Raw genomic sequence first — 16,078 nt, 5'->3', positions numbered from 1 at the left:
CTGCAACAAACAATGTCTGGTGTGAAGGGGAATTTCAGTAGGACTCCTGCCTCTGACTGTTGCAATGGAGAAAGCTCAAGGGAGGGATTGGGAATGTCAACTGCTTATCAACAGGGGAATAGATCCCTGTTGCTAGCAGTAGCTGCTGCACTGAAAGTAGGGTAGAAATGGACAAATCTAGATGGCTCTGTTAAAAAAATAGGAGATTGAGATCATTGGTCAGAAAGGGTTTAAATCCGGTGCTGTTGGACAGGAGACTAAGGGGAAGTGGATGGATTGGGAGGAAGAGGAGGCTAATAATCTGAAAAATTGTGTTAAATCTAGCTGTGGGGTTTTTGTGGTTCTGTACCATGCATGTTGGGGGTGGGCTTATGATATTCATAGTGTTGTTGAAGGCTTTCATGGCATGAATCACTGGGTTGCTGTGAGTTTTCTGGGTTGTATGGCCATGTTCCAGAAGCATTCTCTCCTGACGTTTCGACCAAATCTATGGCAGGCATCCTCAGAGGTTGAGGGATCCATTGGAAACTAAGTAAGTGAGGTTTATAATTCCCCCACCCTGGACATTCTACAGATATATAAACCTCACTTACTTAGTTTCCAACAGACCCCTCAACCTCTGAGGATGCCTGCCATAGATGTTGGCAAAGCATCAGGAGAGAATGCTTCTGGAACATGGCCATACAGCTCGTAAAACTCACAGCAATCCAGATATTCATGGTTTTTCCACTTTCACTGAGGTCTTGTGCCCCTAACTCCTCAAATGTGGATGGCTGTCTATATAGATAATCCCAAATGAATCAAGTGTAGACAATTCCAGACCTATCCAAATTATTTTAAATTATATTTTAACGTATTTATTTACTGATAGATTTTAATGTTGTACGTATTTTATATGCTCCTTTAACTGATGTGATGTGTTTTTGTGGTGGTTGTTGTCAGTCCCCACCAGTTTTGTTGTATAACTGAATACTTACCCTTTCCTTTTTACATGTATTCAAAGTATAATAAGATAAATATGACTGATATAGTTTAAATTAATTTTTGAAAAAGATACCTAAAAAAGTTTCCTGCTTGTGATTCAGTAAAATTTAAATAGAAAGGTGTCCAATTCTAAATTAGATGATTACTCCATCTAATGCAGTGGTTCTCAACCTGGGGTCCCCAGATGTTTTTGGCCTTCAACTCCCAGAAATCCTAACAGCTGGTAAACTAGCTGGGATTTCTGGGAATTGTAGGCCAAAAACATCTGGGGACCCCAGGTTGAGAACCACTGATCTAATGCATGTATCTTGAACTCAAGGCCTGTGGGCCAAATTTGGCCCTCCATGGCATTTTATGTGGCCCTCTACATGCATGAGTCCAACTCCTATATTTCTCATTGTTAGACATCATGATTAGAGCTGATGGGAATTAACACAGTAACTATCTTCTTTATCAGGCAAGGATGCTAAAACTCATACAGGATAGCAAAAGTCAAGGTGTTGATTATTTATTTATTTATTTATTTAAGTCTATATCCTGCCTTTCTCCCAAATGGAGTTCAAGGTGACTATCTTATTTGTCAATTAGATGGTCCTGGGAGATTTCAAAGCAGGCAGAGGTTGCTCCTTTTGGCCATGAGGAGCGTGGACAAAGGCAATAAAATTATTACTGGAAGACAGTTTTCATTGCCTATAACAGTGGTTCTTAACCTTTGTAATGCCGTGACCTCTTAAATACAGTTCCACGTTGTGGTGATCCCCAACCATAAGATTACTTTCATTGCTGCTTCACAACTGTAATTTTTCTATTGTTATGAATTGTACTGTAAATATCTGATTTGCAGGATGTATTTTCATTCACCCAAATTTGGTACATGAACCTTGGTACAAATATCTGATACACCCAAATTTGAATACTGGTGTGGTTGAGCGATTGTTGATTTTGTCATTTGGAAGTTGTTGAAATTTATAGTTCACCTGCAATCAAAGTCATTCTGAACTCCACCAACAATGGAATTGAACCAAACATGGCACACAGAACTCCCATGACCAACAGAAAATACTGGAAGGGTTTGGTGGGCACTGACATTTTTTGGAATTGTAGTTCACCTACATCCAGAGAGCGCTGTGGTGCAGATTCAATGATGAATCTGCACCAAACTTGGCACAAATGCTCAATATGCCCAAATGTGAACACAGGTGGAGTTTGGGGAAAATAGAGTTGACATTTGGGAGTTGTAGTTGCTGAGATTTATAATTCACTTGCAATCAAAGAGCATTCTGAAGCCCACCAACGATAGAATTGGGTCAAACTTCCCACACAGTACCTCCATGACCAATAAAAAATACTGTGTTTTCTGATTGTCTTTGGCGACCCCTCTGACACCCCCTCACAACACCCATGGGGCTCCTGACCACCAGGTTGAGAAACGCTGCCCTATAAAGTAATAACATTAAAGGTTTTCTGTCTGCAACCCCAGAGGCACTCCAAGTGGCCAGATACTGGTCAAAGGACATTTAACCAAATACCAAATTTACAAAATCTGTGTGGTTTTTTTCTTTTTCTTTTTCTTTTTAATCTCTGTGTTTGTTTTGCTCTGTTAGAATTGTAATACAATGGTTGCTGATGACACGATAAATAAAAAATAAATACATTGTCATGGTTATTTCCTTCCTTCTTGTAGGAGCTCACAAGAAGAAAGTGAATCCTGGAAGGGTTGTAAAGGCTTCATTTCACCTTCTGAAGGATGTGGCATTGACCTTCTTGGAAGTGGATTACTCATCTGTTAAACATTAATGCTGCTGAGCTTCATTACTAGAACTAACAACGTCGCTATTTTGGTTGGCCTTTGTTTCCATCTCTTGACATCACAATGAGTGGCATCCTCCAATACCTGGACCCACGGCGGATCCAGTGGGGTGCCACCTGGTATGCTGTCCATTCCCGAATCCTCCGCACCAAGCCGGTGGAGTCCATGCTCGAGGGGACAGGCACCACCACCTCCCATGGGACAAAACTGGCACAAGTGCTCACAACCGTGGATCTTGTTTCACTTGGTGTTGGAAGCTGTGTTGGTACAGGAATGTATGTCGTTTCTGGCCTGGTTGCGAAGGAGATGGCGGGACCTGGTGTCATCGTATCATTCATCATTGCTGCTGTGGCCTCGATCTTGTCTGGTGAGTCTTCCCAAAAGATTATGTTGTATTCAGAACTTGTCTAAAAGTTTGCTTTTTAGACTAAATCTTCGATAATCTCCCAAACAATGTCAATTAACTGTGCTGGCTGGGGGGATCTGGGTTCTATATATAAGCATCTCTTGTTAAGAAAATACATTCAACCCTCTGTATCCACTTTATTACACCACTGTACATAATGGGACTTTAGCATCCACTGATTTTGGTATCCATTGAGGTCCAAACCACATTGGACACCAAGTGCCCACTGTATTCAGAATTGTTTTTATTTCCTATAGGTAAAGGTAAAAGTTTCCCCTGACATTAAATTTAGTCATATCCAACTCTGGGGGATGGTGCTCATCTCAATATCTAAGCCGAAGAGCCGACATTGTCCTTAGACACTTCCAAGGTTGTGTGGCCAGCATGACTGCATGGAGCGCCTACCTTCCTGCCAGAGCAGTACCCATTGATCTACTCACATTTGCATTTTTTCGAACTGCTAGATTGGCAGAAGCTAAGGTTAAAAGCAGGAGCTTTCCCTGCTCCCAGGATTCAAACTGCCAATCAGTCAGCAAGTTCAGCAGCTCAGGGGTTTAACCTGCTGTGCCACCAGGGGACCCTATATATCATGTAAATACTTAGGGTGCATTTACATTGTTTAGTTAATGCAGTTGGACACTACTTTTACTGCCAAGGCTCAATGCCATGCAATCCTCAAGAGCTGTAATTTTACAAGGTCTTTAGCTTTCTCTGCCAAAATGGGCTGGTATCTCCACAAACTACAAATCCCAGTAATATATAACAATGAGGCATGGAGATTAGAGTGGTGTCTTCCATATCAGGCATGGGCAAACTTCAGCCCTCCAGGTGTTTTGGACTTCAACTCCCATAATTCCTAACAGCCTCGGGCCCTTTCCTTTTCTCTCAAGCAGCTAAGGAGGGAAAGGAAAGGGCCTGAGGCTGTTAGGATTTGTGGGAGTTGAAGTCCAAAACACCTGGAGGGCTGAAGTTTGCTCATACCTACTCTATATTATATAATGATACGATATTGAATCCTATCCTTTCTGTAAGGCTTTTTCCTTCTTGCCCCTCTTCTCCACTGAAAATCAGCTTTAACACTCTGCTCCCACCTTACATTTCACATTACTGTATATCACTGAAACATTTTATTTTTCTATGTTTTATAAGTTCTTTATTCCTCCTCAATACCCCCTTCTTTGGTTATTCTCTCGATCTAAGTAATTTTTAGCATCCTATGAGAAATCCACTTTTGAAAGCTTATGTTCTTTTATGTTAAAGTTCACGACTGTGCTGAATGCAGCAGAGCCAGGAATACATAGCCTCACAAAACGCATGTCCTCACATTCAATTTGAGTATTTTATTGTATTATCTAAAAAGTAGATGTTTGAAGCCATTTCTGTGCTTGCTTTTATTGCAAGCAATGATCCCACTCATTCAACCAAGTTTCAATTTCTATTTGCTGGGTGCATTCATATTGAATTTTTAACTACATTTCTGGGGCTGTTTACTTTTTAACTACGAACTTGTTGTCCTTAGCATTCAGTGGGTTGTTGTAGGTTTTTTCAGGCTATATGGCCATGTTCTAGAGGCATTCTCTCCTGATGTTTCGCCTGCATCTATGGCAAGGATGCTTGCCATAGATGCAGGCGAAACGTCAGGAGAGAATGCCTCTAGAACATGGCCATATAGCCCGAAAAAACTTACAACAACCCAGTGATTCCGGCCATGAAAGCTTTCGACAATACATTCTTAGCATTCATATTTACACAGTGTTTGCACAGTGTTCACTAATTCTTTCATTGAGTGCATCTACATTGTAAAATATTGCAGTTTGATACCACTTTAACTGCCTTGGATCAATGTTATGGAATCCTGAGATTTGTAGTTTGGCAAGGCACCAGTTCTATTTGACAGAGATGGTTAAAGACTATGTAAATGTACAATTCCCATTGTTCCATAGCATTGAGCCATGGCAGTTAAAGTGGTATTAAACTGTATTAATTTTACAGTGCAGATACAGCCACTTACCTGATTAATCTTTTCAGATTGTCTAAACCAGGTATGGACAAATCTTGCCCCTCCAGGTTTTTTGGACTTCAACTCCCACAATTCCTAACAGCCTGTTAGGAATTGTGGGAGTTGAAGTCCAAAACACCTGGAGGGCTGAAGTTTGTCCATGCCTGATCTAAATGAATGGCTGGTTTGCCTTAGAATTGCCTAATTGGGAAATGATTTGAAGGCAACACAAGAACAGCAAACATTGTATCATCTATATGTCAGACATTACTGGTACACGCTCTCCTTTAAAACAGTTTTGACATTTGCCATCAACAATGATGCTGACATTTAGAGTGCTTTTTAAAAGATGCTATTAGAGTCCCAGTTAAATTGCAATGACCAAAGAAATGTAATAAATACATAGGACCCGACAGTCACTCCCAAACCAAACTGAGACTAATTATATAAGGATTCTGCATCTCTTTTCTGACTCACGGTAGTCTTTTAGCAAATTAAATAAGTATTATGTAATGACAGAAGTGATGTGATCAATATAATCTTGCACTGTTATGAAGCTGCACTTGTCAACAAACATCTCCACAAGAGCTCTATATTGAACTTCTTGAGGCTCCATATTTTATGAAATGTTGTATATAAAGTTTCTTACTCGAGATAAAAATAGGATTTATGGATATTACTACATGAGCTTGTAAAAGCATGTTTTGGTACTGTACCTTCATATCCATTAAATATGGATAACATCACTAGGGGCCTTTCCAGACACTCCCTATATCTCACAATCTGATCCCAGGTTTTCTGCTTTAAAGTGGATTATATGAGTCCCCACTGCCAGTTAATCTGGGATAAACAGAAAACCTGGAATCATATCCTGGGATATAAGGCCTGTCTGGAAGGGCCCAAATATGCATTTTGCAATTCCCAACCTTTTCCATTGTAAAATGTCCCATTGTTATCAAATTATGGAATTTATGGATTTACAAGGTCTTTACCCACCAAAGAGGCAATTAAAGTGGCGTCAAACTGCATTAATTTGACTGTGTAAATGTGTCTTAAGTTGTATCCACTGATGGCTGACAGCATGGACAGTTTAAAGAGGGGTTAGGGCTAGCTTCAGCTTCTAGTTTGAATGACTGCACATCACTTCCACTATCAGAAATCCCATGTGTTTACGCACCAGTGATGCAAAGGAGAAAGTAGAGATGCATGCATATCCTGCTATAGGGCTTCCCCAAGGCAGCTGGTTGGTCAGTGTAGTGTGGATCCTAAGTCTTTGTCTTAACTGAAGTGGACAGAATGAATCCGTGAGATTTGCGTACTTATATATAGTCACAAGTTGATTCAGTGGATTTAATACTCTAGTTAAGACTAACCAAGAAGATTTGGGCTTTTGTAAACAGAAAGCTGTATTAGATAGGCCAGCTCTGATGTGATATGATATGATATGATCCAGCAATTATGTTCTTAATTCATGCAATTGGCCTAGTAATGCAATACAAGCTGTATTTTAGTAAATTGATTTCTCCTTTTTTTGGTCCATTCTCCTTGATAACATGTTGGGAGATTGAAAGGAGGATAAAGAGAGTTTTGAAAGAGAAAGGATGTTCCCAGATATCTTAGCTTTGCCTTATTTTAAAATTTTATTAGGATTCCCCCAGGCAGGAAGCAGCCAAGCTTTGAAGCTGAAAGGCTATTCAGTGCTAATCAAGGTGGCCAATTGCAACATTCACATTTGCCTCAAACAGACAAGAGTTTTTTGTCTCACTCTAGATATATCACACACACACACACACACACACATATATATATATATATATATATATATTCACATACACACACACACACACAACCCACTTGCCTAGTTTCCAACAGACCTCACAACCTCTGAGGATGTCTACCATAGATGTCGGTGAAACATCTGGAACATAGCCATACAGCCCAGAAAGCTCACAACAACCCACTGTACTGGATTAGTTCAGAACCTGAAAACAGAAGAAAGAAGTAATGAAGTGTAAAACAGAAGTCACTGAGTCCTGCTTTCCTTGGTTGTATTCGGCCAAGGGTATAAATTGGTCTGAGCATTCCATGTGAGTCTGTTTATTCCCAGCAATTGTCCTTTACAGTTCAATGATAGTGAGCAGACAAAATGTTCCAAGCCAAGCCCTTGAAAAGAGACTTTTGAGTTTTGATGTATTGAAACAGTATGTGAAATATTAATTGTGAAGTGTTGTGTGCCTTCAAGTTGTTCCTGACTTATGGCAACCCTAAGGCAAGCTTATCATGAGGCTTTCATGGCAAGATTTGTTCAGAAGCTTTTGCTTTTGTCTTCTTCTGAGATTAAGGCCTTCATCACAATAGAGAATGAATCCACTTTAAATCCAGTTGCTGCTTCCTGCAGAATTCTGGGGTTTGTAGTTTAGAAAGAAGTATTTAACAACCTCACTAAACTACAAATCCCAGAATTCTGCAGGAGGCAGAAACCAGATTTAAAGTGGATGAAGTGGTAAGAGAGTTTGACTTGCTCTAGTTCACCCAGTACGTTTCTATGGCTGAGCAAGGGCTTTGTCCTCTGGACTCTAGAACAGCAGTCCAAAGCTCAATGAACTACACCACAAGATTGTTTTTAATACAATTAATCAACATGTGAAGCATTAATTTATTTTATTTATTTATTTATATCATTTTTACCCCTTCCCATATCAGCTCAAAGGCGACTCAGGGCGGCGAACAATCGGCACAATTCAATGCCATATATAAAATACATACATCAATAAAAATAAAACATCACATTACAATATATCTAAAAACATCAAAAAATTGAACAATAAAAAAAATTAAAACTATGTCGTCATATTCATATTCAGTCCTCATCCATTCCGTCGTCTTAGCCGTTCCTAGGTTGTTTTTCCAATTCAGATTTATCTGATTAAGCTGAGGCTCCAAAAGCTTGCTCGAAGAGCCAAGTTTTCAGGTTTTTTTAATAAAAGCTTAGGAGGGAGGGGGCCAATCTGATATCCCTGGACAGCGTGTTCCACAGTTGAGGGGCCACCACAAAGAAGGCCCTGTCTCTTGTCCCCGCTAGACATGCCTGTGAAGCAGGCGGGATCGAAAGCAGGGCCTCCTCCGACGATCTCAAATCCCTAATTGGAAATAAAATATCATAAAATGCGAAGGATGATGAACTGGATACTTGATGACACAAGAGACTTGTGCAGTCCAGGGATGAAAGCCAACAATAATAATTATCATTTAAAATGCATCTACCCTGTAGAATGAATGCAGTTTGGCCTCGCTTTAATTGCCATGGCTCAGTGCTATGAAATTATGGGATTTATAGTTTGGTGAGGTACCAGCACTCTTTGACAGAGAAGGCTAAATACTTTGTAAAACTAGCTGTAATGCTGTGATTTCTTGTCATTTCCATGTCAGTGGAGCACTAATTCCACACTAGGTTCCAATTCAGACTTTAAAGGTCCTATCACAGGTCCTGAGTCCTATCTCTCCAAATGTAGGCTCAGCACTATGGATAGTGCTTGAAAGTTCAGGTAAAAACCCAAATCAAATTCACCACCTCAATGACATGGGAGGCACCAGTTATTTCTGTGGGGGGGGGGGGGTAACATTGATATAACAAAATTACATCTGAAATTACCTTGATAGCGCCACAAGCCGTGTTTTCTAATCATTTTTAAAATTACCTTTTGAGGCAGTTTCAGAGCAATATGAGAAATAATTTTGCAAATCTAATAATGTCCTTCAATCCCAAGGTTCTCTCTTAAAAAGCAATTCAAGGTAGTGACCAATGCAACAAGTTATTTTTATAGGGTTCTTATAAATAAAAAGAACATTTTTTTCTTATGCTATAATGAGAAACATCAATTGAATTCAGAGTATTGTCTACAAGGGCTGAAAACAACTCACTGGGGGTTTCAAACAAAATCTTTTGCAGATATACCTGGAGACTTTGGAGGCGGAACCTGGGATGATCTATATTGGGCATGGGCAAACTTTCTAACTTGGGGGGCCGCATGGCAGGCTGGAGTGGGGTGGGCGGGCCAGGAGGGAAGTCCCCTCCCTCCCCTTTTCTTCCCTTCCTCTTCTCTTTCGGAGGCAGAAAGTGAAGGAAAGACAGGAAACATTTGGATCTCAAAAGAGTTGGCCTCAGTCAGGATGAGATGGTGGACAGGAGAGAAAAGGTGTATCAATTGGACCTCTGTATTGCCTACTCCTGATATAGAATCCTAGAATCCTAGAGCTGGAAGAGACCCCTAAGAGTCATCCAGTCCAACCCCCTTCCATGCAAGAAGGCACAATCAAAGCACTCCCAATAGCCTATGCGAAAAAGCCTCCAGAGAAGGAGATTCTACCACATTCTGAGGCCGCCTGGGCCACTCTTCAGGAAGTTCTTCTTAATCTTTTCAGTCGAATCTCTTTCCCTGCCCTTTGAAACCTTTGCTCCCTTGTGCCCTGGTCTCTAGGGCAGCAGAAAGTCGGTTTCCCCCCTTCTCCTCCTTAATGGGACATCCTTTTGAATCTTGAAACATGTTCCTCATGTTCCCTCTCTAACCTTCTCTTCTCCCAGCTAAACATCCCCCAGGAAGAAAGGAGGGAGGAAAAAAAGAAGAAAGAAAGGGAGGAAGAGAAGGATGGAAGGGAATGGAGGAGGGGGAGGTGAGAAACGAGAGAAGGAAAACAAAAGGGAAAGAATTGAGAAAGAGAGCGAAAGAGGGAGGAAAGAGGGAAGGAAGGACAGAAAGGAAAGAAGGGGGAAGGGAGAGAGGGAAGGAGGAAGGAAAGAGAGAAGGTAGGAAGGATAGGATGGTGAACGAAAGGATGGCCTGAGAAAAGAGTCCAAGCGGCCGCATCAGACCCCCGGACCTGAGTTTGCCCATACCTGATCTATATGCAGAGGATGTGGTCTGCTGTGGAGCTATATCACATCCCTTATGTTTATGAAACGCATATATTCTAACCATACTGACCTTGGTAGTTTTCCATTCAGAAATGGCTTTGGTACAAACAACATGACTGCACTATAATCTAAAGCAATATACAGAATGATTCAAGATATTGTATCTTCTCCACGGGGGACTATGTTTTAAAAATTTAAGACTATTGCAAGTTTGAAGTGTTGATTGTTCCTTTTCTTCTTTCATCTTGATTTGCTTTCATACCCGCAAGGAAAAACATCCCGATATATTTTTATAGTCTCCACAGCCATTTCTCCCCTTTTGATCATTCCTGAGTTTTTGTTATTTATAACAGCAACACGTTCTTGGAAAGCGAAAGAGAGACTGGAGCTCCAAAATTACAAAAGAGATGTAACCCAATCTTTTGTTTCACCTTCTGCTTAACCTTTGGCAGCATCTCCCATGGACATCTGGGATATAAACAGCACTTGGGTTCAGTTCTCAGGTTCCCATTTTCAAGAACTGCTAGAAGGGCTGAGTGTATCATTAGATGCTGAGAAGCAGCCATTTCAGGTGGCAGATACTGAGATGTAGGGAGTGCTAGCAAAGCAGGGTACGTGATATAACTGTGGCAGGATTCATTGCACTTTAAGGTGTCCACTCTGCCCACCAACATTTTACTCTCATTGCTAGAATCATAGAGTTGGAAGAGACCACAAGGTCCATCCAGTCCAACCCCCTACTATGAAGGAATGCACAAACAAAGCACTTCCGACACATGGCCATCCAATTTCTGTTTAACAGCCTTCAAAGAAGCAGACTCGACTATTCTCCAAGGCAATGTATTTCATTGTGAAAGAGCTGTCACCATCACAAGTTATTTCCTAATATTCAGGTAGAATCACTTCTGGTTTGCATCTACTTCTCTGTGTCCTAATTTCAAGAGCAGTAGAAAACAAACCTGGTTCATCTTCAGTAGCCTTTCAAACATTTAAACATGGCTGTATTGTCTTCTCTTGGTCTTTTCTTCATCTCCCAAAACTATTCCTCATAGGGCTTGATAATTTTGGTCACCCTTCTCTGGTCATGTTCCTTCTTGAACTGGACACAGTATTTTAGGTAAGGTCTAACCAAAGCAGAATAGAGATGCACTATTATTTTTCTGATCTAAACTCCTATTGATACAGCCTAGAATTGCATTGGTTATTTTAGCTGCCACATCACATTGTAGACTCATGTTCAGCTTATGATCTACTAAGATTCCATACAGACACCTGAGATCTGCCATCTGAGATGTTAACCTCACTCTTTTAGACTACATGAAGAGTGGTATGATTTCCATTGTGCTGTTATAGAAAACCTAGTGAGAGGGTCACCTTAGTGTCGTCATGAGTTCAGAAATTACTTGAAGGTACACAATGACAATGGCTCAGCTGAATAAAATCCCACATATTCTGCTTTCATAGAATCATAGAGCTGGAAGAGATTTTGTGGGCCATCCAGTCCAAACCCCAGCAGGAAAATCACATTCAAAGCACCCCTGTCAAATGGCCATCCAGCCTTTGTTTAAAAGCCTGCAAAGAAGGAGCCTCCACCACAGTCCAGGGCTGAGAGTTCCACTGCTGAACAGCTCTCACAGCTAAGTTAGCACACTGGATTTGATTTGAACTGAAATATATGGTGCTGTGGACTCAGATTTGAACTGGAATATATGGTGCTGTGGACTCAAATAACTCAGTTCAAAGCAGATATTGTGGGATTTTCTGTCTTGATTTTCTGGGTTATTTAGCTCTGTAGAAGGGCCCAAAGTTTGCAATTCATGTTCCATCATGTTCATTTCCAAGATGACTTTGACAAGTTGTAGTTGCTAGCCAAAATCCTGTATTGTAGAATGCATCTTAATTAGCTATGTTGATTTGTGTGTTAGACTAAAACAGAGGTTCTCAACAGGTGTTTTGGCCTACAACTCCCAGAAATCCCAGCCAGTTTATCAGCTGTTAGGATTTCTGGGTTGAAGGCCAAAACATCTGGGGACCCACAGGTTGAGAACCACTGGGCTCAAGAGACCAGTCCTGCTCAGCCATGGATTCAAGTCCTGCTCAGCCATGGGCGAGTCATACTCTCTCATCTTCAAACAAAAGCAATGGCAAACCTCTTCTGAAGAAATCTTGCCAAGAAAATGACAAGATAGGTCTCTCTCAGTTTCAACGTAAATAATAAATTATCTGAATGCACACAATTAATTAGAGTCCTGTAGAGAGATCATTCCCCATTCCGCTCTCCATTCAGTAACTGGTAAAGAGGAGGAAGGGGCATCTGATTATGTCTCCATAGCCAGGCAGAGATCATGACATCATCCACTGAGATCCATGGGGGTCTTTTGGAAGTCTCAGCAGAGGATGTAATTGTTTTTCAGTTCAGCAACAGCAAGAATATCCCTGCAGTCAGCAAAATCTGGATGCCCCCCCCCCACTCCCCACTGAGGGTCTTCTTCCAGGGGCAAACCAAGAATGGGCTACTTGGAAGTCCCTGAACAGCCTTAGAAGTGGAGTTAACACATCAAAAGACAACTTGGCAAAATGGCACTACCTAAAAGAATCCTCCACCTTGTGCAACTGTGGAGCAGAACAAACAACTCAGCATCTGCATGCTTGCCCACAATGCCCTGTCTCATGCACAGAGGAAGAATTGTTTAAAGCTACAGACAATGCAGTCGCTGTTGCCCGTTTCTGGTCTAAAACTATTTAGCTGCTTGTAATCCCTTTATTTTATCAGTTGCAACTTATTTATTTATGTGATGCTTTTGACATGAAATAAATACCAGCCACTGAATAGCCATGCAGAGGAACTATCATAGCAAAAAGAATGAGTTCAGGGGTTGAGGGATGTTTTACTCAAAGTGGTGGAAGAAAAAGAATGTAACAATAAAGAAGACTCATTGTACATAAACATATGTTGGACTTAGGTGTGTAGATGTCACTAACAGAATATTAATCTCTACGTGCATAGGGATCTTGTAAGATTTTAAAGTATTATGAAGACCATACTGCAATTTCTCCAAGACCGAACAGGAGAGAACTCTAAATAAACATAACTTCTGGATCAGTGTTGATGTGAGAAAGATGTGTCTGATGTCTCACGTGCTTCAAGGAATCAAAGAATATTTTTCTAAAGTTATAAATAGAATGTTGTAGGCAGTCCTATGAAAGCCCCGAGTATTCAGCTGTGTTTGTTTGTGGCTGAAACATTTTATCAAGAACCATGTCATGCCAGCGAAGATATTGCTAGGTTACTTGAGAGCTGAGGCAGTGCGGGAAGGAGATGTAAATTGCCATATATCCATTACCAACCAGCTGTTTCACAGGACCATTTGGTTTTGATTTTCTAAAACTACAATTATGCCAAATTGGGCAAATCTAATCCTAATTCAAAGAAATGTCACGGTGCCACGTTAGGTCCTCTTGCTAGAAGCTCGGGTCATTAAAAAAATATTATCTCCAGCAGAACTTCTCTGCCTCTGTGAATATTTAATAGTCCAGTAAGCTAGTCCTATATTCTTGTCACATACACAAATTGACTTAGATGCAAAATAATTGGATTTCTGGCAGATATGTCTAGCCTCAAGGCATCGGGGATGCATTAGATCTGTGTTGTTTTATAAAGGGAAAAGAGGCTTGGGGGGGGGGGGGGACCACTAGGCTTCATCCAAGAGAACCCAAAATACATTTTTCTACCTTTTACTAAGACAAAAGCCTTGGTATAACTCAGGAAAATTTTACAAGATTTTAACTTAGCTATGTAACTTCACAAACTTTTTAAATTATGTTACCATCATTGGAATGAGAGCAAAATAGTTCTTTCGTGGTGCATAAATATTTTTAATGGCAGGAAAAGAACTGTTTTGTTCCCTTTCCAATTACAGTTACATATTTTTAAAGGTCATAACTTGGTGATCTCTTGGTTAGTCCCAGTTTACCCATTCAATTAATTGTCAAATGGGGAGTCAATACATTGATATAGCCCATCAATTCAATGGGTCTACTCAGGCATGTAGCCAGGGGGGGGGCTTGAGGGGCTTCAGCCGCCCCCCCGAAATTCTCATGGTGGTTCGCGAAAAGGCCTTAGTGATGCATTATTTAAACTGTTATGTTTATTCATATCATGATCTGATCACCATACTCAATATATCCCATATGCATGGGGGTATTGTGGTAATGATACAAAAGGTTTGCTAGGGTAGACCCTCTTTCACTCAGACTCAGCCCCCCCCCCCCTGAAACTCAGCCCCCCAAACCCCCCCCCTGAAAAAAATTTAGCCCCCCCCCCCCCCCCGAAACAAAATCCTGGCTATGGGCCTGGGTCTACTCTAACCAGGACTAACAACAAAAATCCAGAACTTTGAAAGATCGGCCTTTTTAGACTACAATTCCCATTGGCTAGCCGGGGAATTCTGGGAATTGTCATGTATATAACATCACATACCAGGAGAAAGGACATTAAGTAAACAAACAAACAAACAAACATTCCCAAGTTCCAGGTAAATGATCTTCAGAGCTGCTATCTGTGACTCTGTTGCATATAACCCAGGCCCCCTTTTGCATTGTATGATACACTTCACTGCCATGGTTCCATCCTAAGGAATACTGGTATCTGCAGTCCAAGAAGGAGTATTTTAAAGTCTTAGGTAGTGAAATAAGTCTCCCAACTCTCCTGATTTGGTCGGAATAACCTCAGTTAATCCTCTGCCATCCTACTTTCTTCAAATTATCCTGGTTTCTCTTATCCCTTCCTGTTTCCTTCATCCACAGCTTACTTCAGTTGCTGCAAACTGAGTTCAAAATACAAAAATATTTTGCATTTTGCTCAGCAGGAGAGAGAGTTTATTTGTTTGCTTTGAATCTCCTTTTCTTTTCTTTTCTTTTTTGTCCTGGCCATAATCTTTTTGACCACACTCTGATCTGGCTTGGTCATACATGTTCCAGTTTTCAAATGAGAAATGATGAATAAAGGGCTCTAGTGTGTCATGGCACTTAAAATTAATCATAGCACTAAACATGTGCAGTGCAAAATGTCCCCAGGTCTAGGGAACCTTTGGCCCTCTAGATATTTGGGACTACAACTGCCACAATCCCTTATCATTGGCTATACTTACTAGAGCTGATATCCAAACAACCCGGGATGGCAAAAAAAAAAATCCTCACTTTTGACATAGCCAATCACTTCTAGAATGTCAAATATGGATGGTAGGCATCAAGTAGGAAATCTTTGATCTCTGTCCCTCCTCTGCAACAAGAGCTGACTTCAACCTGGGTCTTTTTGCTATAGCTCTGCCCAGTGTGGCCTTGGCATCCATGCTCTTGTTCCTGTCAATTTCTTCTGATCCCATGAGGCAATATTTCAACTGGCATTTTAAGTCATCCAAGGGATGCCATACATCATGACAACAGTCATACTGGAACAAGCACTTACAAGGACAGACATTTTTAATGGGCTTGGTGGTTAGTCTTCCCCATGACCCATTAACCATTTTCTCAATTAGTCTTTATTAAAACAAGAAGTGGTCTGTTTTTTGTTCTTTTTTTCACTGAAGGAGGACAGGACACCATGACTTGCAGAATAACAATTCATGAGAGTTTATAAGGTTCTTTTTCTTCTTCTTTTGAACCTACATGTGTCACACACATACACATTTGGGGGAGATTCTGAAGACCACAGAAGTGGATGGCCCACCTCATCACAATTGCTTTGTCTAATTAAAAGAAATAGAGATTCTTCCTCTGTTTGTCCCTTCTGTCATCTGCCTTCCCTTCCTTTGTAATTTCCCAGTTTTTAGATTGTTGGTCCCTTGGGGCAGAGATAAGTCCAATTATACATTTTAAGGAGCTGCGCAGACTGCCAGCGTGATGATCATAATGGCGTTCAGCTGGTATTTCCCACTTATTATAAATGAAGAGCCACATCTGATATCC

The 16,078-nt window shown here is 40.8% G+C and overlaps 1 protein-coding gene across 1 annotated transcript in view; it reads left to right on the top strand.

Moving 5' to 3' along the window:
• SLC7A14 (solute carrier family 7 member 14) overlaps nucleotides 1-16,078 on the top strand; it is a 75,039-nt gene that overhangs the window by 25,865 nt on the left and 33,096 nt on the right. The window contains exon 2 of the mRNA XM_060767532.2: nucleotides 2,669-3,161. Within this exon, the coding sequence (XP_060623515.2) occupies nucleotides 2,858-3,161 (304 nt within the window). The 5' untranslated portion in view covers nucleotides 2,669-2,857. The remainder of the gene's footprint in view (nucleotides 1-2,668; nucleotides 3,162-16,078) is intronic.

Source organism: Anolis sagrei, chromosome 3 (genome assembly GCF_037176765.1).
Source record: "Anolis sagrei isolate rAnoSag1 chromosome 3, rAnoSag1.mat, whole genome shotgun sequence".
Taxonomy (NCBI): domain Eukaryota; kingdom Metazoa; phylum Chordata; class Lepidosauria; order Squamata; family Dactyloidae; genus Anolis; species Anolis sagrei.
This window is presented reverse-complemented; position numbering and strand designations above follow the sequence as displayed.